The sequence below is a fragment of the Marmota flaviventris genome, chromosome 1 (genome assembly GCF_047511675.1).
Source record: "Marmota flaviventris isolate mMarFla1 chromosome 1, mMarFla1.hap1, whole genome shotgun sequence".
Lineage (NCBI taxonomy): Eukaryota > Metazoa > Chordata > Mammalia > Rodentia > Sciuridae > Marmota > Marmota flaviventris.
In genome coordinates this window covers 91191411-91213757 of record NC_092498.1, presented here as the reverse complement: position 1 = coordinate 91213757, position 22347 = coordinate 91191411, and the positions used below count along the sequence as shown (strand labels likewise).

General features: G+C 36.3%; 1 protein-coding gene across 5 annotated transcripts in view; it reads left to right on the top strand.

Annotated features, from left to right (window-relative positions):
* Nt5c3a (5'-nucleotidase, cytosolic IIIA) overlaps positions 1–22347 on the top strand; it is a 50691-nt gene that overhangs the window by 19229 nt on the left and 9115 nt on the right. For 2 of the 5 annotated variants that reach the window (XM_027939679.3, XM_027939681.2), the window contains 4 exons: positions 7749–7803; positions 17096–17194; positions 18271–18340; positions 21711–21757. In XM_027939679.3, coding sequence (XP_027795480.1) covers positions 7768–7803; positions 17096–17194; positions 18271–18340; positions 21711–21757 — 252 coding nt within the window. In that variant the 5' untranslated portion in view covers positions 7749–7767. Of the gene's footprint in view, positions 1–3012; positions 3070–7748; positions 7804–17095; positions 17195–18270; positions 18341–21710; positions 21758–22347 lie in introns of those variants that run through there. The other 3 variants (XM_027939677.2, XM_027939676.2, XM_027939680.2) reach the window with 2 other exon arrangements.

Genomic DNA, 22347 nt, shown 5'->3' with positions numbered 1-22347 from the left:
CCTTTAGTACCAAAAAATAAAATACATATGGCACCTAAACACATCACTGATATGATCATTTGTTTATCATTCCTTAGACATTCTTATACAAAGATTTTTCCTCCCAAAATAGGGCTCTTGCTTTAGATACTCAACTTTTTGGCTCCTTACAATACTAGACCATGTATGTCTCAATGAGTACCATGTAGATTGTATATATTTCAGTAGTACACCATGTACATTTCAATGTATGTGTACCATCTAGTAATCTGCAGGAATGGATTCTGTAGTCAGAGAAGCCTGTTTTTTAATCCATTTCTGCCAGTTACCAGCTATAAGCTTTAATTTACTGTAAAATGAGGATGTTAATAGCACATGCCTTCTAGATTCCTTTTGTTTTGATTTTTTGGCATTGGGGATTGAACCCAGGGGTGTTTTACTAGGGAGCCACATCCCCATCCCCTCCCCCGCTTTTTTTTTTTTTTAATTTTGGAACAGGGTTTTGCTGAGTTGGCTGGCTTTGAATTTGCAATCCACCTGCCTCTGCCTCCCAGATTGTTGGGACTAAAGGTGTGTACCACTATACCCAGTTTAGGATTATTTTAAGTATTACATGGAATGAGGAATGTCAGGTACTTAGAATTTAATACATTTAGTTATTTTTCATAATAAATTTTAAGAGCTGCTTAATTTTTTTTTTTTTTTTTTTTTTTTTGTGTGTGTGTGTATGTGGTGCTGGGGATTGAACCTAGGGCCTTATGCATGGGAGGCAAGCACTCTACTATATCCTCAGCCCAAGAGATGCTTAATTTTTAAATTTCATGTGTGGGTTGCAATTTATCCATTCCTCCTGTATTGTTACTGCCCCTCCCCCCACCTTTTAAAATTTTGTTAAGGGTTTCACTATATTACCCAGGTCGGCCTCAAACTTGTTGGTCCTCATGCCTCTCAGCCTCTTGAGTAGCTGGGATTACAGGTGTGCATCATTGCACTGGCTTCTCCTATATTATTGATCATTTAGGTATTGGCATTGAGGTCTGCAGTATCCCAGTGTTATAAAACAAATCTGCAATAAACTTCCTTGCAACAAAATATTTGTGCATTGACCTATTCCTTAGGATAAATCGACACAAAATTGAGCTGGGTGGTACATACCTGTAATCTCAGCTACTTGGAATGCTGAGGCAGGAGGATGGTTTGAGTCCAGGAGTTGCAGACTGGAAAATACAAGCAAGACCTGATCTCTAAAAGAAAAAACAAGGGGCTGGGGTTGTGGCTTGGTGGCAGAGCACTTGCCTAGCATGTGTGAGGCATTGGGCTCAATTCTCAGCACCACATAAATAAATTTAAAAAAAAAAAAAAAGCAATTAAAAACTTTTTGTGTTGTGCTTAATACAGAATGCTAATTCGGTTACTGAAAAAGCTGAAATATTGCCTGCAGAGTAGAGAGAGAGTGCTGATAAAATAATATATATTTACATATTTGTAGGTTAGTTATGTTCCTAATGATAAAGCTTCCCTGAGCTCATATTCTAACTTATCTCTCAGGTCCTGACATGATATTAGCATATTGCCAACCTACTACTCAGTTTAAAAGCAAGACTGGTTCTCTTCAAAAAAATAAAAATTTTTTAATCACAACAGTTCCATTGCTGTTTTTTCTTTCTTTCTTTTCTTCTTTTTTTATAGAAAACTTCAAACTTCTTTAATCTATTCTGTGAATCTGTTGTAAGGAAATGATCCACTATTTTTTTCCCCCGCTGCTTTTATTTTTAACAGAAAAGGAACATTTTTCCAGGTTTTTTGTTTTGTTGTGTTTTGTTTCTTTTTGAGACAGACTCTCCCTTGTTGCCTCAACTGATCTTGAAAGAGCTAGACCTGGTCACCTATAGTCCCAGGTGCTCTGGAGACTTAAGCTTGAACTCCTGCCTCAGTCTCCTTGAGCAGATCAGATTACAGCTGTGCACCACTGCCCAAGACTTCCAAGCAGTTGGGATGGCAGGCTTCCAGGCCCAGTTCTTCCATTTTTTTTTTTTTTTAATAAAGCTTAGTATTCATATTTTATGTCATTGTCTTATTAAACTTTATTTTTAAATATGAAAAATATGTAGATATACATAAAAATCACTTTAAATCTACTGCCCTGTAGTAAAGACTACTCATATTCTATTGACTGCATCATGTCTTTGTTCACAAGCCTTAAATGAGATCTTTTATTTTTACTTATAAATAAAATTCATGTAACATAAAATATACCACTTTAACTTTTTTTTTTTTTTAAATAACCTTCACCTTCTAATACTGGGAATTGAACCCAGAGCCTCACACAGGCAAGGCTGGCACTCTACTACTGAGCTATATTTTCAGCCCTTTTAAAATTTCGAAACAGGGTTCCACTTAGTTGCCCAGACTGGCTTCAAACTTGTCATCTTCCTACCTTAGCCTCCAGCTGGTATTACAGGCATGTGCCCCCAACCTGGACATTTAGCCATTTTTAAGTGTAGTTTGGTGGCTTTAAGTACATTTACATTGTTGTACAACCAGCTCCACCATTCATCCACCTTCAGAATTCTTTTCATCTCCCCAAACAGAAATTGTGGACCCATTGAGCAATAGCTTCCTATCCTCTTTTCCCCAGTGCTCTCCACCACCTACCAAGCCTTTTTTTTTTTTTTTTTTACTTTGTATTGAAATATATTATTTTTGCTGAAAAGTGCACTTTTCCTAAGCACCCGACAAACCAAAACACCACAAGGAAGGGAATGCGTACATTAATGTAGAGGTTCCTTCTTACACTGCAGAGCTGGCTGTCAGTGTTATAATAGTACCGATTTTCCTTCTCTTAATTAACTATCAAGGTTTTTTTCCAATTGCTTGTACTCTGTAGTCTGGTGACTTAGCTCAGAGCCAGGAGGGCTGTCACCCAAAGCATAATAAAGCACTGTGCAGAAGTGCGTCACAAGACTGTTTTTGCATAGGGCTTGGTTAAGGCTTTTGGAACCGCCCTCAGTTGCACCTTGTTCTATATTAGTCCTTCTCAGACAGGAAGAATTTTCTTTCGCTTGTGTAGCCCGTCCGGTTACCTTCAGGGTAAGTGTGTGCATTTCATGTAAACATGAGTTTCTTGTGTTTAACTTTTTATATGATACTTTTTTGATTCTTTATCTTGTTGAAAATTTGGGGCATTTAAAAATTCAAATTAGGAAATAAAAGTAGAACAATCCATTGTAGTATAAAACTATAGTTTGCAAAGATCTGAATGTATAAAAGTTTCAAGTGTCTTGGGCTCAGAAATTACATTTTATGCATTCTAAGAAGTTTCTTGTTTGACATTTTGATGTTAGGAGGAAGCAAAATACCCGAAGGAGTGTTTCAAAGTTGGGGGAAAAAGATCCAATTTTGCTTTTCATTCATTTGCTCTGTGATTTGGTTTTGATGGTAGCTACATGCTTTGTGTCACTAGGATTAGGAATAGTTTATTTTGGCTTAGAATAATAATTAGTTTTTGTTGTGTGCCTCTGAGCCTTACCTCAGGGTATTATAGACTGAGATTACACTGATATATTTTATAAGTTGATAAAAGTTGTATTGCTGATGTAACAATTTGAATATTGAGAATTAAGATTCATACATGGGGCTGAGGATGTACCTCAGTGGTATAGCACTGTGGGTTTGATCCCCAGCACTGCTGTCTGCCCCCACCCAAAAAAAGTAAACAATGTTCTCAAGATTCAAATATGTATATTACAGTAAAAGTCTCAGACAGTATGCTAAGTTATATTTAAATAATTGAATTCTCCAAGTTTTACAAAGCTTTCCCCCCCCACTTTATTTTTTTAAAATATTTATTTCTTTTAGTCATACACAATGCCTTTATTTTTATTTATTTATTTTTATGTGATGCTGAGAATCGAACCCAGGGCCTTGCACATACCAGGCAAGAGCTCTACTGCTAAGCCATAACCCCAGCCCCATCTTCCCCCCCCCCCCCAACTTTAAATCAGAAAAATTAAATCTGCAGCAGGCCATTTCATAAAGTAGTTAGTTTTTTTTTTTTTTTTTTGGTGGTACTAGGGATCGAACCCAGGATCTTCCACATGTTAGATGAGTGCTCTACCAACGGAGCTATACCCTCAGCCCTTTGCTCGGTTGTATTACCCAAGCTCCGCATCTGTGGACAGAGCTTGCCATCTGTGCTATTGTTCTAGGACAAAGTCAAGGGCAGAAGAACTCAAGGGTGCCTCAAGGGTCATCAGTATCAGTTACTTAATTTCTACCTGTCCTGGTTTATTCATCTTGAAAACTGCCATTGGGTGTTAGAATTAATGAGAGCAGGAAGGATAAAGGAATGCATTCTCAGCTCTGATATTGTCTATTTTCACAAGTATCTAAAATTCTGACTGATCTGTTTTTACCAAGATAATTTGTATGAATTGCTAATTTTTATTTATTTTAATATTTATTTTTTAGTTGTAGTTAGACACGATACCTTTATTTTATTTATTTTTATGTGGTGCTGAGGATCGAACCCAGGGCCTTGCATGTGCTAGATGAGGGCTCTACCACTGAGCCACAACCCCAGTCCAGAATTGCTAATTTTTAAATAAATAACCTTTGAAATTTGTTTCTTATTCTCTTTCCTCCTCTATTATCCCTTTTATTCAGTTTCATTTTTGTGTTATATCTATTGAGTAAGTTTCACTTTCCCGTTTGTGCAATCTTTTTCATTGCTGAATTAAAATTCTCAGGGAGAATTATTGAAATGCCACAAAATGATTCTAACCTTACAAAACAACAACAACAAATTTATAGTTTGCTTTTTCATGTGCTAACCCTTCTAAGAAAGTGACATCTTTAAAACAAACAAACAAACAAAAAATAAGCTTGCCGGGGAATGGGGAGTGGTGGCAGAGGCAGGAGAATCGCAGGTTTGAACCCAGCCTGGGCAACAACATAGTGAGACCCAGACTCAAAATAAAAGAATCAAAAGGGTTGGGGATGTAGGTCAGTTGAAGAGTGCCCCTGGGTTCAAAAAGAAAATATACAGGTCTTTAAAAATACTTAGTTTGCATTCGGATAAGACTTGTTTTAAAGCAAATGAATTTTTTTCATGTAGACATACCGATTTTCATTAATTGACTTGTGAAATATTAGAATGACATACCATATCTAGAATTTTTACTTATCAAGTTTGTGCCATTTAAGTGAAATTCTTACCTCTTATTCAGTCTTTAGCCTTGTTCTACACATCCCTTGTCATGAACACTGCTATGGTAGAAACCTTAGCCTCATATTGAAAGAATACGGAATAAATTTTCTTCAGTTTTCACATTTTTTTCCAGTACACATTTGAAGATCCCAGATCTAAGAACTTTAAAACCACCTTTGAAGAGAGTTCAGAGTCCAAGGGTAGTGTTTTCTATTTTTGAATTTGTCTTCTACACTTGATGTGTTTTTTCCAGCAACTCTTCTGTTGAAGCATCTGCAACAGATGACTGTTGGCAGAGCAAGCAGAACTTTGTATACACCAGGTATAGGTTTACAAACCTATTGGTTAAAAATACACTGTCCTCATTTTCAATGTCTGTCTTTGGATAGTGCCAGAAGGCTGACATTTATGCCGTAGTCTTTATACTTTTATAAGTGATACAGAACCTCAGATTTTTACAAAAGGATAGCAGTATCATTTCATGTGAGATCATCTTTGAATAAGGATGGATTCTAGTCAGATTAACAGTGATGATTGGGAAGTATGAGAGCTCTTCAGTTGAAATTTGCATATCCGTGAATTATTAAAAGCTGGTTATTTTCAAGTTTCTGATCACTCCTTGTTTTTGTTAAGATATTTGAAGAGACCATTAGAATTATTTTTTGGTTTTAATGGGGATTGAACCCAGAGGCACCCTAGAGCTGTATCCGCAACCAACAAACCCACCCTTCCTTCCTCCCTTTTTGTCTCTCTCTGACCCAGGGTGCTGTATCATTGAGCTACATCCCCAGCTTTCTTTTCTTTTCTTTTCCTTTTTTTTTTTTTTTTTTTTGTTTGTTTGTTTGTTTTTTGTTTGTTTGTTTTGTTTTTGGTTTTGGTAGCAGCGATTGAACCTAGGGTCACTTAGCCACTGAGCCTCATCCCTAGCCCCCCCCCCCCTTTTTTTTAAGTATGCTTTTTTATTTTTTTTTTAATTTGTTTATTTTTTTAATATTTATTTTTTTAGTTTTCGGCAGACACAACATCTTTGTTTGTATGTGGTGCTGAGGATCGAACCCGGGCCGCACGCACGCCAGGCGAGCACGCTACCGCTTGAGTCACATCCCCAGCCCCCTAGCCCCTTTTATTTTTAATTTTGAGACAAGTTGCTGAGGCTGACCTGGAACTTTGAATATCCCTGTCTCAACCTCCTGAGTTGCTGGGCTTACAGTAGGAGCCACTGCAACTGGCTTTGTTATACACCTTTTAATAATAAAATTTAAGAAAAAGTCAAATTTTCCTCCTTCAATTAAGTTGCTCTTTGAAGTAATTTTTTTTTTTCTTTCCTTTTTTGGGTAGCAGGGATTAGACCCAAGGGCACTTAACTACTGAGTTACATCCCTAGCTGGTTTTATATTTTATTTTGAGACAGGGTCGTGCTAAGTTGCTCAGGGCCTACCTAGGTGGCTAAGGCTGACTTTGAACTTGGAATTCTCTTACCTCAGCCTCCTGAGTTGCTGGGATTACAGGCATGTGCCACTTCACCTGGATGAAACAGAATTTTAATTATAAAATTTTACTTATCTGGACTAAAGTAAAAATCAATATAGAGTGAAAATAAATTAGTAATTTTCCCTATGGTTTATAGTGCAAGAAAGACAAAGTCAGAATAATGATAAGGGAAATTTTTATAACTTTTTGGTTTAATGAATAAATACATATAAACTTAACAAAACATCTAAAATATGTACATTGTGCCAGATATTGTGTTAGATTCAAACACAACTCAGATCTTAGTTGTATTATGCTACAAAATGATATTTATTTATTCATTTATTTAGGTGGTGATAGGGATTGAACCCAGGGATACTTCCCACTCTGGAAGATTTTATTATAAGAAAATGGAATGGAAATTTTTTTTTTGTACATTTTGATTTTTTTTGTATATTTTTATTCTTTTTTTTTTTTTTGTACTGGGGATTGAACCCTGAGGCACTTTACCACTGAGTTATACCCACAGTTGGTTTTACATTTTATTTCAAAACAGGGTCTCCATAAGTTGCTTAGGGCCACGCTAAACTGCTGAGGCTGGCCTCAAACTTGTGATCCTCCTGCCTTAGCCTCTGAAGTTGCTGGGATTACAGTCATGTACCACCAGACCTGGTTGATTTCTTCATTCTTCTTACTTTGTTTCATTTTTATATTCCTACATTGATTCAGTAGTGCCAACACATAATTTTTCTACAACTGTATCCTTCCATTCAGAGAAAATGTTGATAAAATATTCTTGCAATTAAGCATTTTCTTGCAAATATGAACTTAATATTCATATCTTCTTAGCACCATATAAATTCTTGTGTATAATATTTTAAAGCCAAAACTTGGCTGGATAGAGTAAATCCTTTGCTGAACTTCTTGGAAAAGAGAAAAAGATGTCTGAGATAACATGGCATTTAAATAATACCAAAAGGACCCTCGTAGTATGTCATTAGCATACATGAAGAGCCTGAAATTTATGTATGTCACGTATACCTTTTTTTTTCTCTCTCTTTTGCTGTGACATCACCTGGGGAAAATGCAGAAGATTGGATAGCCAAGATATGACTAATCAAGAGCCTGCTGTGCTTAACAAAATGGTGGGTATTTGATTATTTCCAGTTCCATTTATTATGGTGAATCTTCACCTCTTTTGCTTCTCTCTCTAACCAGATAATTTTGGGACTGAAACTTTATATGGATAGAACCTCACATTGCTTGTTGAATTAATTTTAAAGGTATCTTTGAATTTTTTTTTCCTTGAAATAAAATGAGTGTTTTCTCAGCACATGAAATGGTTATTTTATTCCTTTTACTGCTAATATTTCTTTGCTCAACAACACATTTAAACCATACAGAATGAATCCCCCCTACCCACCAGTACTGAGGATCAAACCCAAGGCTTTATACATGCTAGGCAAGCAATCTACCACTGAGTAGAATGCCCTTAAATTTTTTTTTAATATTTATTTTTTAGTTGTAGGTGGACAACTAAATTTTTACATATTTTTATGTGGTACTGAGGATCTAACCCAGTGCCTCACACATGCCAGGTAAGCACTCTACCTCTGAGCCACAACCCCAGCCCTTAATTTTTTTTTAATACTTCTTGCACAACAATTGAGTTTGTGTATTAGGATGAGTTAAGAAAAATATAGGCTTTGAAACTATAGATAGCCTTAAATCTCAACTCATTCCTACAGTCAGATACTCTTCTCCTGAGCTATGCCCCACCCTTAACTCATTTCTTAATGGCTATGATGTCATTGATTGAGGGCAATAATAATCTGACCACTGTGAAATCACCAACTTCATGTTGCTCTCATATATAATGAAAAAGTATGAAGCTGGGTGTGGTGGTACATTCCTGTAATAGAGCAACTAGGGAGGCTGAGGCAGAAGGCCAGCCTCAGCAATTTAGCAAGGCCCTACTAAGCAATAGTAAGACCCTATCTCAAAAAAAAAAAAAAAGTATGTAATATTTGTAATAGCACAAACTAAGCGCTCAGTAAATAATCTGCACGTTAGTGTTTTAGACATGTAAGTAGCAGATTTAGTAGTACACATTTGCATCAGTTCTCTGTATTCACAACGTTGAATCCTAGAAATAACAATTTAGAAAATGCTTTTCTTCCTTTATTTAACTGATTACAAAAATAAAAATTGTACATATCAGTGGGATATCAGATTTTTTGCTATATGTAGACATTGTGCAATGTTTGTCAATTTATTTTATTTTTTTTGATACCATGGATTAAACCCAGGGATGATTAGCCACTGAGCTTATCCCCAGCCCTTTTTGTATTTTATTTAGAGACAGGGTCTCACTGAGTTGCTTAGCACCTCGCTTTTGCTGAGGCTGGCTTTGAACTGGCCATCTTCCTGCCTTCATCTCCCGAGTTTCTGGGATTACTGGCTTGCACCCCTGCACCCCACTTTTACAGTACATACTTCTTATCTATAGTCCCTCCCTGTGCAGTAGTGTACCAGAAGTTTTGACTCTTAAATGCAGCTTAGTATCCACTGATTAACCTAAAAACCTGTTTTAAAGAAAGAGCTACCTAACTGGGGTTGTAGCTCAGTTATGGAGCACTTGCCTAGCATGTGTGAAGCACTGGGTTCGATTCTCAGCACCATATATAAATAAAATAAAGATCCATTGACAACTAAGAAAATATTTTTAAAAAAAGAAAAACTACTTCGTGATCTATTTTATTTTTCTTTTGGTTCTTTTTGTTGTTGTTCTTCCTCTGTTCCTCTTTTTAATTTTTCTTCTTTTTTTCCATTTTTTTTCTGCTTTGAGCCTATAACTTAGAACATAACTTAGCAAGGAGATATATTAGTCATGCTTGGTAAATCTCTTGTTCAGTTTACTTTGTCTTAGCCAGTATATGATTGAAGTCAAAAGTTGACCCAAAGTGATGATTAAGTAGTCAGTTTAGTTATTGCTGTTTTGTTAAACCATATGGATCTGTTATGTTTTTCAAAACTATTCCAACATTGCCTGTTTTGTATGGTTCAATCCATATGGACATGGACATGATACATCTGTTACATGTTCTGGTGTTTGATTCATTGGGATTGAGCATATATCTCTATAAAATTAAACCACTCTAAAACTCTTATTTTTGTTGATTTTTTTAACCCAAAATAAATACAAAGTGATGTAGAAATTTTCTACCATTAGAAACAATGTAACGATAATGGTACCCTTTATATGATTTGTTACTGGTTGGGGCCAGGACCCTCTAACTCTTGTCTCTTTTAGAAGCAAGTAGTAATAAATTCAAACTATTAAATTATTCAGGAAAACAAGTAAAAGTTGTGGTTTTTTTCCTTTACTCTTCATTGTATTAATTTGTACCATTTTTGATATGAGCTTGTTTTTTTTTCTAAAAATGTTGATAGATCTCATACATTGACAGGTCCTCAGGGTGTTACTTTTCTTGTGATCTGGCTCTAAACCTCTCCCTCCAGATTTACACACTCTTTTCTCTGCACAATTAAGTTCAAGCTGGGTGTGGTAGCACATGCTTGTAATCCCCATGACTGAGGCTGAGACAGGAGGATCACAAATTCAAGGCTAATTTAGGCAAAACAGCAATAACCTGTCAAGGGAGGGAGAGTGGGAGGAAAGAAAATGACCTGCCTCAAGGAGTGCCTTTAACCAACTGAGGACCTGTGAAGAGTCATTTGAGGCTCCATCATGAGTATTCTCCACAGTAAAAAGTTTCAATTTCTGATCTGGCTCTCTGACTAATTCTGTGACTGATTGTGTAACTTTGGGCAAATCACTTAATCTTTCTGAGCTTGTTTCCCTTCTGTAGAATAAGATATTTCAATTAAATAAAGTCATGTGAAAGAACCTTGTAAAGTTTAAAGCACCACAAAATGCTAATCATTATTAGTAAGTGGCACATATCACTTCCAGATCTGAAATTTATTAAAAGTATTGAAAACATTTTTTGGACTCTCAAATAAAATAAAATGCCAATATCCCCCCTACATTTCCCAGTCCATGTCAAGTGGTTGCCAGAGACAGCAGCATGGCACAGTCTAGAGCTCCCAAACTCAGAGTCTTCAAGGGTCAAGCTAATGGTTGTTAAGGAGGAAAGGGTGTAAATGACTGTGATTAACTGGAGACTGGGGCCAGGCTAGAGGAGGTGGCTACTACTTGGTTCTGGGCTTGTGGCCAGATCTCCACATTTTTCATGAAACGCCAGAAAGCAGGTATTTTAACTGAAACCTCCTAGTTCTTAAATGTTTCTTTTACACTTGAAAACTAGAGGCCCACATGTGCAAACAGGCCCCTAGTCCAATCTCTGTTACAGACTGTTCTAAATTAAAAGGACTGTAATTAAACTCTGAACACCTGGGTTGGGACTCAGACTCTGTACCTTACTTTATGTGTGATCATTTAACTTTTCAGACTGTCACTATTTTATTTACAAAATAATAATTGTATAAGATAATATCTGCAAAGCATTGGCACGATGGATATGTGAATACTTATTCACTCTATAAATGCAAAGAGACACAGCTATCATATAATTAATTGGTAGTGCCTTCAGAATTTTTTTTTTTTTTTTTTTTTTTGTATTCTGGACACTCAGTTTTTCCATCATGCTCCAGAAAAGATTATGGTATCTTGGAAAGATAGTGAAGTATGGAGTCAGAGACCTGGGTCCAAGTTTTGGCTGTGACCTTACACTATAAGCTCTAGTTTCCTTATTTCTAAATACAGATCACATCTGCCTTGCAGATAAGATTATTGAGAAAATGTTTATAAAGACCTAGAACAGTATCCACTCATTGTCAACCCCTTGCCCTTTCAAGTGATCACAAAAATAAGAGGTGTACACAGGACTCTCATACAGAATGAATGTTCATCATGTCGTGTTGACTGTCCTGCCATGGAAAGGTCAAAGTGCTTTTAAAGGCAAGAATTCCACGGGAGTGGTAGTACACACCTGTAATTCTAACTATTTAAGAGGCTGAAGCTGGAAGACCACAAGTTTGAAGCCAGCTGTGGCATCTTATGGAGACTTATTTCAAAATAAATAATAAGAGTAAGATAAACTGTTCAGTGATAAACTGCCCCTGGGTTCACTCCCTAGTACTAGAGGAGACCAAAAAACAAATTCAAGACAAACAGCTGCTTCTCTTTTTCTCACATTAGATCATGCTCTGATAGCTCTCCAATCTCAGCATATACTGCTTCTCCACCCCTTTCTCAGTTGGGTTGGCTCTTCCTCCTTAGCTTCAACACAAGTGATCTTCATTTTTTTCTGTTTCCCTTATATTTTACTGGACTTCTTTGCAATGTATAGTTATTTGGGTTCCTATATTGCAGTCAATGTTAGCGAATATGTGCCTTGAGTAGAAGCTGTATCTTATTAACACTTTTTATTTCTTACAGAGCTGCTCAATCATTGTCTTATACTTACTGTGTGTTGAATGAATGGATGGATTTGTCCTTCTCTTCCTTGATGTGGAGGAAGACCAAATATTTGTTAGGAAAGATTGTTATCATAAAAGTTGGAAATGCATGATTTTTTCTTTTTCTTTTCTATTTTTTTTTTTTTTTTTTTTTTTTGGTACTGGGGATTGAACCCAGGGGCCCTTAACCACTGAGCCACATCCCCAACCCTTTTTATGTTTTATTTTGAGATAGGGTCTTGGCTGAGTTGCTTAGGTCCTTGGTAAGTTGCTGAGACTGGCCTCAAACTTGCGATCCTCCAACCTCAGTTTCTGGAGTCTCTGGGATTACAGGCAGGTACCACTACACCTGTCAGTAATTTTATCATTGGTTAAAATATGAATTGTATTATTTGTATGTAGTAAATTATACTAACCCTTAGTTTGAGTTTAGGTGTAAGAATAACTGCTGGGTATGGTGGTTCATGCCTGTAATCCCAGCTACATGGGAGGCTTAGGCAGGAGGATCAACAGCAAGACCTCTCAAAAGTAAAAATAAAAACAGTAAGGGATGGAGTTCAGTGTTAAAAGTGCCCCTGGATTCAATCCCCAATGTGTGTGGGGGGAGAGGGGGGTAAATAACAATACATTATTATAAATGGAATGCATTTGTGTATTATTAAACTTTGATGATGTTATAATTTCATTCTTGAAATTAGGATGATCATTAGTCTGGTACATTATTATTGGATTAATACCAAGAAGAGCCCAGAAATTTGATGACTGTACAATAGAGATATTCATATTTAGCTTGTCCTAAAGTATCTACAAGATGATATAAAATTATTTAATACTGCTATTGAATTGTGAGTAAAATAGTTAACTTTGAAAACAGCTTATTTAGAAATCCTTGCTTTTTGGATATGGAAGTAGACTAATCATTAGGCATTTATTTTATTTGTACAAATACAGTATATTAAAGACCAGATACAATAAATGTATTTTAGGTGTTAATGATCTTGTATTGATTCTAGGTAGGCTTCTATCAACATATATACTTAGATTCTTGTCAGAAAGGCTTTGTTCCTTCCTTCCTCAGCATTTTACATTACGGCAGCTTTAGCAGATGATAATTATTTTTCTTTAATCACGGGAAATTTTTAGCCCTATATTTATTTTTCATACCATTTTATTATAATCAAATTGAAAAGCTTTTGGACAATTGAAAATAACTTGCCCTTCATATTTGAAGTATTGTTGTTTTATGTGCCACCAACCCAGGTCTGTTTTTGTCCAAGAGAGATATGGAAGGAAGGGACTTGGGAGGTAAAAGTATGTGATACATTTCATCCTTCTCCTGCATTCAACTTCTTAATGTTCTGATCCTCTGTGGTCTTTGATTCTGTTTCTTGGACTGCATTCTAGAATGTTTGAGTTCCTGAGGAATATTTCTGTGTGTGTGTGTGTGTGTGTGTGTGTGTGTGTGTGTGTGTTAGCAGAGGAGTGTATTATATGTATTTCATCCTATTGTTCTCTGGAGTAAAGAGGTGTTCTTTGTCTACTATTATCTTAGTTCACTTCAGACCTATTTGAGTATTCTGCCTATTTTATTTTTCTGAAAAAATGTTTGTGTTTTGCCTAGAGGCATAGCTGTGTGAATGTCTGTAGCCACTGGTTCTCTTTCATCACTTGTGATTTAGAATAAACCAAGCTTACAGTTGTTAGTGTAGCTGAAGTCAGCCTAAAAGATTTTTTGGAGAGCAAGTTATTTTGAGTTGCCTGAAAACGTAATTTAATTATGATACAGTGTTAAAGAAAATTAGTATGGGTCTAAAACCTTTTATCATTTGTGATTAGAAGACAACTGTTCTGTAATAAGCCATAATGTAAACTGTTGAAGAAGGAGCAAAGCCTGCCTGACAAGAATTCAGGGTATGTTGGTTGACTGGAGCCACCAAGTGGTCTTGGGGATAAACTCCTTCTGTTATCTGAACCTTTGAGAGAGTGATTTGCTTGAGACAAGACATCTTACTGAGTGTGGACACACTGAAATAAAGCATTCAGTTTTCTCAGTGAAAATAGCATTGGTGACAAAGATCTTTTGCTACTCATAAATTGTGCCGTAAGTTACTTATTGAATCAAACATGTGCTCATTATTATGTACTTGCCAGTTGTGGCTGAGGTAAGAACAGAATTTGGTTGTCAGGTATCTGTAAAGGAGCTACAGAAGGGTTTTTCAAAACAGTAATGTTTCTTTAAACTCAACAAGAAAACAAGTCTAAATAATGTTCAGCATCATGTCCCTAGCATCTGGGAAGAGTATTTGGCCCAAAGTAGACACACCTTGTTAAGGGAATGAACAGGTTAATGAATAAAAAAAGAGTGTAGGAGCAAGTACCCGCTTTCCTGTCTCATCTCTTAAAAAAAAAAAAATCACTGTAAAATAAATGTTTATATAACCTTTAATCCATTGAAATTCTTTAAAGCCTTACAAAGTTAAAAGGATCTCTGCATCAAGGTTGCTTGTATGGCAGGAGAGCCTATCATCCTATTTAAACATGGCTTTTAACAATTAAGTATGTAGAGACTGGGTGTGTAGCTCAGTGATAGATTCCATGCATTACTGAGGCTCTAGGTTTGATCCCCAGCACACCCCACCCCAAAATTTAGTGTTTGGTAGGTCTAAGTCTTTCATTCATGAGGAAATTTTTAATGTTAGTACCTTGCTTTTCTGTACATCTATGTCATCTTTTAGTCTTTGTTAAACAGTCTACCGCTTTTCTGATTTTTTTCTACTCTTGACCATATGTAGGAAAAACAAAATCTGATAGATGTACCTAGACAGATTATCTTACAGTATCAAACAGAAGTCCAGGGTATTTTTTTTAATATATCTTTTAGTTGAGAGTGGGCCTTTATTTATTTATTTATTTAGGTACTGGGGGTTGAACTCAGGGGCACTCAACCACTGAGCCACATCCCTGGCCCTATTTTGTACTTTAAATTGTTTAGAGACAGGGTCTCACTGAGTTACTTAGCACCTCACCATTGCTGAGGCTGGCTTTGAACTCGAGATCCTCCTGCCTCAGCCTTCCAAGCTGCTGGGATTACAGGAGTGTGCCACCGCACCTGGCTTATTTTTATTTTTTTATTTCTATGTGGTGCTGAGAATTGAACCCAGTGCCTCACACATGCTAGGCAAGTGCTCTTCCACTGATCCACACCCAGCCCTCAGGGAATTTTAAGTACATAAATATGTACTTAAAATGAAATAAATATGTTATGAAATAATATGTTTATGAAATAAATATGTTAATATTGGCGGTAACTAATCCAGAATAAAGGCACATAAATAAAGATTACAGAGTATAACTAGTATAGAGTTGTGGTTTGAGCTACTGTTGTTGTCTGTGATTTATAACTGACTTTAAAATGATCCATAATATCCTTCTCCGGGTCCTGCATACATAATGTAAGAGCACTATGTTCTTGTACATTTTCTTCTGATGAGTTTCATTTTTCTTGTGATAGGATAGAAACAATCAAGAACACTTTAAATTGTTGAGCAACCCTAAAGCCTTTTTGTTGTTGTTGTTTCCTTTTTTTTTTTTTTGTATTATTTTTTAATTTGTTTTAATCAGTTACACATGACAGTACAATGACCTTGACATATCATACATTTGAATCAGATGGGTTATGATTTCTCATTTTTCTGAGTGTACAGGTTGCAGACAGAATAACCCTAAAGTCTTCATAAACCAGCCTGGTAGTGGCTTAAGTTTAGGTGGTCTGATACTTTTTATAGTTATCTTGAAATAATCTGTTGTAAAATTTATACAATGAAAAATTAATGAATTATTTAGGATATACTACCAAAAAAGAAAGATCTTAAAGCAACTTTTCAAATTTAAAAATATTTAAAGTATTATAATTATCTTTACAAAAACTTGTGTGGAAAAATTGTGTAATATTTCCTTTCTGTTGAGAAATATTTGAAAATGTAGCCAGGTATGGTGGTACACACCTATAATCCTAGCAACTCGAGAGGCTGAGGCTGGAGGATCTCAAGTTCCAGGCTAGAGCCTCAGCCACTTTTTGAGACCCTGTCACAAAAAAATAGAAAAAGTCTGGGGGCATTGGCACATGCCTGTAATCCCAGTGGCTCAGGAGGATCTTGAATTCAAGCCAGCCTTAGCAAAAGCAAGGCACTAAGCAACGCAGTGAGATCCTGTCTCTAAATAAAATACAAAATAGGGCTGGGGATGTGGCTCAGAGGTCAAGTGCCCCCGAGTTCAATTCCTGGTTCTAAAAGTAAAATAAAATTTTAAAAAAGGGACTGGGGTTTAAAGCTCAGTGTTTAAACCACCCAGAACCCCTGAGTTTAATACCCAGTACTGGGCGGCAGTAGGGGCGGGGAGGGTGTGGTGTTGTCTTAAATGAACATGAATATAAACTAAGTGCTTTTTTTTTTGAACTGGGGATTGGACCCAGGAGGAGGCCTTAACCACTGAGGTAAAACCAGCCCTTTTTATTTTTTATTTTGAAACAGGGTCTTGTTAAGTTGCTTAGGACCTCACTAAGTTGCTAAGGCTATTTTCAAACTTGCAATTTTCTGCCTCAACCTTCTGAATTGCTGGGATTATAGAATTGTGCCACCATACCTAGCACAAGTGTCGATTTTTTGTTTTATTTTCTGGTGCTGGGGATTGAACCCTGGGTACTTTATCACCTTAATCTTCTAGATGAAAACTATTGATTTGAGTTAAATTTTGTGTGTGTTTAAATGGTAACTTAATATGATAGCTTACATATTTAAAATAATGTCGCAACATTGTTATATGTTCAAGTAATACAAGCTTCTGCTTGTAATGTTTTCTCTCTAGAAGAGAGTCGAGTAACCATATCATATGGTTGGTATCATAGGAACCTGGTAAAAGAGGAAGTAAAATAGTTCATTTCTTTTTGCCTTTTAGATGCCAGAATTCCAGAAAAGTTCAGTTCGTATCAAGAACCCTACAAGAGTAGAAGAAACTCTCTGTGGTCTTATCAAAGGAGGAGCTGCCAAACTTCAGGTAGACTAATTATGCAGATGTCTTTATTGTTTAAATATTTTATTACTGATATTCAAACAGTGTCATTCATCTTCTTCCTATTTTGGTAACATCTGAGTAAAACAAGTTTAAGTGGACATTTTTTGCCTATTTCTTGGAATGTGAAATCTAAGACATCTAGAATTGTCTGAAACAGAATACTCTAATGGAAACACAAATTAATAGCCTTAATATAAACATTTTCTTTTATTATTTTTCATTTGTTTATTTGTGCTGAACATTGCACCCTAGGCATTGGGCATGCTAATAGTACCTTCTACCACTGTCCCTACACCCACTGCCCCCAAACTTTAGGATTTTTTCAGTATTAAGTATTAAGCAAGTTAACGGCTGGTTGCAGTAGTGCACACCTATAATCCCAGTTACTTGGGAGACTGAGGGAGAGTGAAGCAGGAAAATTGGAAAGTTTGAGGCCAGCCTCAGCAACTTTTTTTTTTTTTTTAATTTAGTGAGGCCCTCTCTCAAAAGGAATGGGAATGTAGCTCAATGGTTGAGCACCCCTGGTTTCAGTCCCCAGTACCAAAAAAATAAATTATGTATTGTTTTAACTCTATAGAGAGTCAAGTAACCATATCACATACAATTTATAACTTTCTATACTAATTGTTTTGTTTGATTGGTTGTTGTTGTTTGGTACAAGGGATTGAACCCAGGGGCACTCTACCACTAAGCCATATCATGAGCCCTTTTTATCTTTTATTTTGAGACAGGGTCTTACTAAATTAATCCAGGCTGGCCTTGAATTTGCAGTCCTCGTGCTTTAACCTCCCAAATCCTTGAAGTATAGGTGTGTAACACCACGCCTGGCTGATTAATCAGATTTTATTTGGTGACAAATATAGGGCACTTAAGATATCACCTTGTATTTAAAGGCATTTTCAGGATGTTGTATGTGAAAACCATTAGAAAACTTAATGTCAAAATAGTAACCTAAGCATGGTCCCGTGCCTCTAAGAAGGTATGTATTTGGATAGCAATAAAGAAATCCTGGTCATGGTGGCTGTGCTTACATAATGCCTTTCTCCTATTTCTTACAGATAATAACAGACTTTGATATGACACTAAGTAGATTTTCCTACAAAGGGAAAAGATGCCCAACTTGTCATAGTAAGTATGGTACTCTTTTTTTTATAGTACTGGGGACCACTGAGCCACACTCCAGCCCTGTTTTGTATTTTATTTAGAGACAGGGTCTCACTGAGTTGTTTAGCGCCTCGCCTTTGCTGAGGCTGGCTTTGAATTCCCAATCCTCCTGACTCAACCTCCCAAGCCACTGGGATTACAGTAATGCACCACTGCACCCGGCAAGTGTGATACTCTTAAACAAATTTATAAAACTAATCACAGATATCCTTTTTATCTATATTATCTATATCTCCTATTTGAGATGACTGGAAGTTCCTTTTGGATATGGAAATCAGGGGAACCTGCTTTTTCTTAACTGTATTTTTTTTAATACTTATTTTTTAGTTGTAGTTAGACACAGTATCTTTATTTTATTTTTATGTGGTGCTGAGGATGTAACCCAGGCCTCGCACGTGCTAGGCAAGCGCTCTACTGCTGAGCCACAATCCCAGCCCTTTTAACTGTATTTTGAGGATTTGGGTTTTCCCCCCTTATTATATAAATAGTTCTTTTTATGTGTGGTTTTGATAGCAGATATAGAAACTTAATATATCTCACCATCTGTAGTCTATTAATTATTCAAAAAAAATTTAAATGGATTTTAAACTCTGGCTCAACCTAAAGAAATAGTGTTTAACAAATACTGTGGCTTGGGGATGGAGCTTAATGGTAGATCTTGTAATACCGTCCTTGAGGCAGCACTGCCCCTCCCCCCAAAAAAAGTGGTTGGAGGAAGACTGTTAACAGGATTTTTATTTTTTGTCAGTAATTCCTCTTTGGAGAAATTTTTGTTTTGTTTTGTCTTTATTTTATTTATTTATTTATTTGTTTATTTAGTTTTGTGGTACTGGAGATTAAGCCCAGGGGAACTTTACCACTGAGCTACATCCCCCACTTCTTTTATTTTTCATTTTGAGACGGCCTCACTAAGTTGCTGAGAGTCTTGCTAAATTGCTGAGGCTGGCCTCGAAGTTGCCGTTTTCCTGCCTCAGTCTCCCAAATTGCTGGGATTAAAGGCAAGTGACACTGCACTCGGCTTGTTTCTTCTCTTTAGTTAAAATGGAAGATGAAAATAGGAACAGTCACTACACAATTCAGTGTTTGAAGACCTTGAATTGTTTGGCTCAGGGGTTATGTGAGGAACCACTAAGTCTCAGATTTTGAAACTGTTTTAGTTTTGGTTTTGTTTTGCAAAGTAGTTCTAGGGATTGAACCTAGGGCCTTGGGCATGCATGCAAGGCCAGCACTCTGCTACTGAGCTATATCCCTAACTCTTAACTTGCTTCTTTTTCTTTCCTTTTTTTCTTTCTTCCTGTCTCCCTCCATCCTTCCCTTTGCATTTTTTCCATATTTTTTATTGGCACACTATAATTATACATAATGGGGGCTGGGGTTGTGGCTCAGTGGTAGAGCACTTGCCTAGCACATGTGAGGCACTTGGTTCAATCCTCAGCACCACATAAAAATAAATAAATAAATACAGGTATTGTGTCCATCTACGACTAAAAAAATATTTTAAAAAAGATTATAGGGGCTGGGGATGTGGCTCAAGTGGTAGCGCGCTCGCCTGGCATGCGTGGGGCCCGGGTTCGATCCTCAGCATCACATACAAACAAAGATGTTGTGTCTGCCAAATGCTAAAAAATAAATACTATTTTAAAAAATAAAAAAATAAATTAGCTGTTCCCTCCTCATACTCTGAATCCCTTCACCCATTTAAAAAAAAAAAAAAAAAAGATTATATGTGGGCTGGGGTTGTGGCTCAGTGGCAGAGCGCTTGCTTCACATATGTGAGGCACTGGGTTCAATCCTCAGTACCACATATAAATAAATAATAATATACATCAACAACTAAAAAATATTTTTAAAAAAGATTATATGTAATGATTTTTTGGTTACACATTGGTACATGCACACAATATAAAATTGAATTAAACCAATATCATTCCCTGATAAGTCACCTCTTCCTGTCCTTTCCTCTACTGATTTCCCTTCAGTTTTCATGAGAACACCGCACACACCTTTCTTTTCCTTTTTCCTCTATAGCCTCAACATGTGAGAGAAAACATGACCATTGGCTTTCTGAGTTTGTCCTATTTTGTTTAACAAAATATTTTTATTTTTATTTTTAATATTATTTATTTATTTTTTAATTCTCGGCGGACACAACATCTTTGTTTGTATGTGGCGCTGAGGATCGAACCGGGCCACACGCATGCCAGGCGAGCGCGCTACCACTTGAGCCACATCCCCAGCCCCAAAATATTTTTAGATTCCATCGATTTTTCTGCAAATGACACAATTTCATTTCTCTTTGTGGCTAAATAAAACACTACTATATATATATATATATATATATATATATACACCACATTTTCTTGATTCGTTCATCAATTGATGGACATTTAGGCTTGGTTCTATAGTTTAGCTATTATGAATTGTGCTGCTATAACCTGGGCATGCATGTTTCAATATAGTATGCCGATATTTATCCTTTGGATAAATTCCAAGGAGTGGTATATATGGGTCCTATGGTAGTTCTATTCCTAATCTTTGAGAAACCTCCATACTGATTTTCAGAGTGGTTATACTAATCTACAATCCCACTGATAGTGTTAAGAGTGTTTCTTTTCCCCCACATCCTCTGTAGCATTTATTATTATTTTGGTTTTGTTCTTTTGTTTGTACCAGGGATTGAACCCAGGGATATTTTGCCACTGAGCCATATCCTCAGTCCTTTTTATTTTGTTAACTTGTTAAAACAAGTTACAGTTGGGATTAAAGATATATGCCACCACAACCAGTTACTGTTTGTATTCTTGATGACTGCAGTTCTGACTGGAGTAAGATGAAATATCAGAATAGGTTTTTGATTTCTCTAATTGCTAAAGATGTTGGACTTTTTTATATTATATTTGCTATTTATATTTCTTCTTTTTTAGGGGAGCCACTGGGGATTGAGCTCAGGGGCACTCGACCACTGAGCCACATCCCCAGCCCTATTTTGAATTTTATTTAGAGACAGAGTCTCATTGAATTGCTTATTAGTGCCTTGCTTTTGTTGAAGCTGTCTTTGAATTCTCTATCCTCCTGCCTCAGACTTCCAAGCCGCTGGGATTATAGCCGTGTACCACCATACCCGTGTTGGGCAGAAGCTTTTTAATTTGATGCCAGGCCATTTCCACTTCTTGATAGAAATTCACTTCGTTTCTTTAGCTAATGTGAATTATAGCACTGAGACCAAAATTTGTAATAACCATGCTGGTTGACTTGTGCTTTAAAAGACATTATTCACAGTATTGGTAACATCTGAATATTTTCTTTTAATGCCTGTTTTGCTTTCTCTCTTCAGATATCATTGACAACTGTAAGCTGGTTACAGATGAATGTCGAAAAAAGGTAAACTTTACCAGTAATCCACCATAAATACACTCCGGATGAGAATTTCATTAGGTTCATTTACACAAATAAGAATGGATGCAAAGTTCTTATGATCATACCTGGCTCATAATAATAATTCAGTACATGCTTTTTTATTGTATGAATATTGTCAACGTATTTTAAAGGAAAAACTAATATTAACTTTTAAACAACAAAACTTAGATGTAATGGTGGCATATACCTCTAATCCTAGCAATTTGGGAGGATGACAGGTTTGAGCCAGCCTCTACAATTTAGCAAGACCTGTGCCAGAGTAAAAAGGGTTGGGATGTAGCTCAGTGGTAGAGCCCCTGTATCAGAAAAAAGCAAAGATTTAAAACTTCTAAATGATTACTAAAATATTGTACCATTCTCTATTAACTGGAAAATTAAAAATACTTCTATTTTTTTCATAGTTTTTCCTCCCTTAAAGTAGTAAAGAAATTTCTTCAGTACTTTGAGTATCTACCTCTGTATATCTTAATAAAATAAGACGACTTAAATTTGTGAATATGAGAACTTGTTTTGTAATGCTACTCTGATTAGTTAGTAGTTGGTTTGCCGAATTG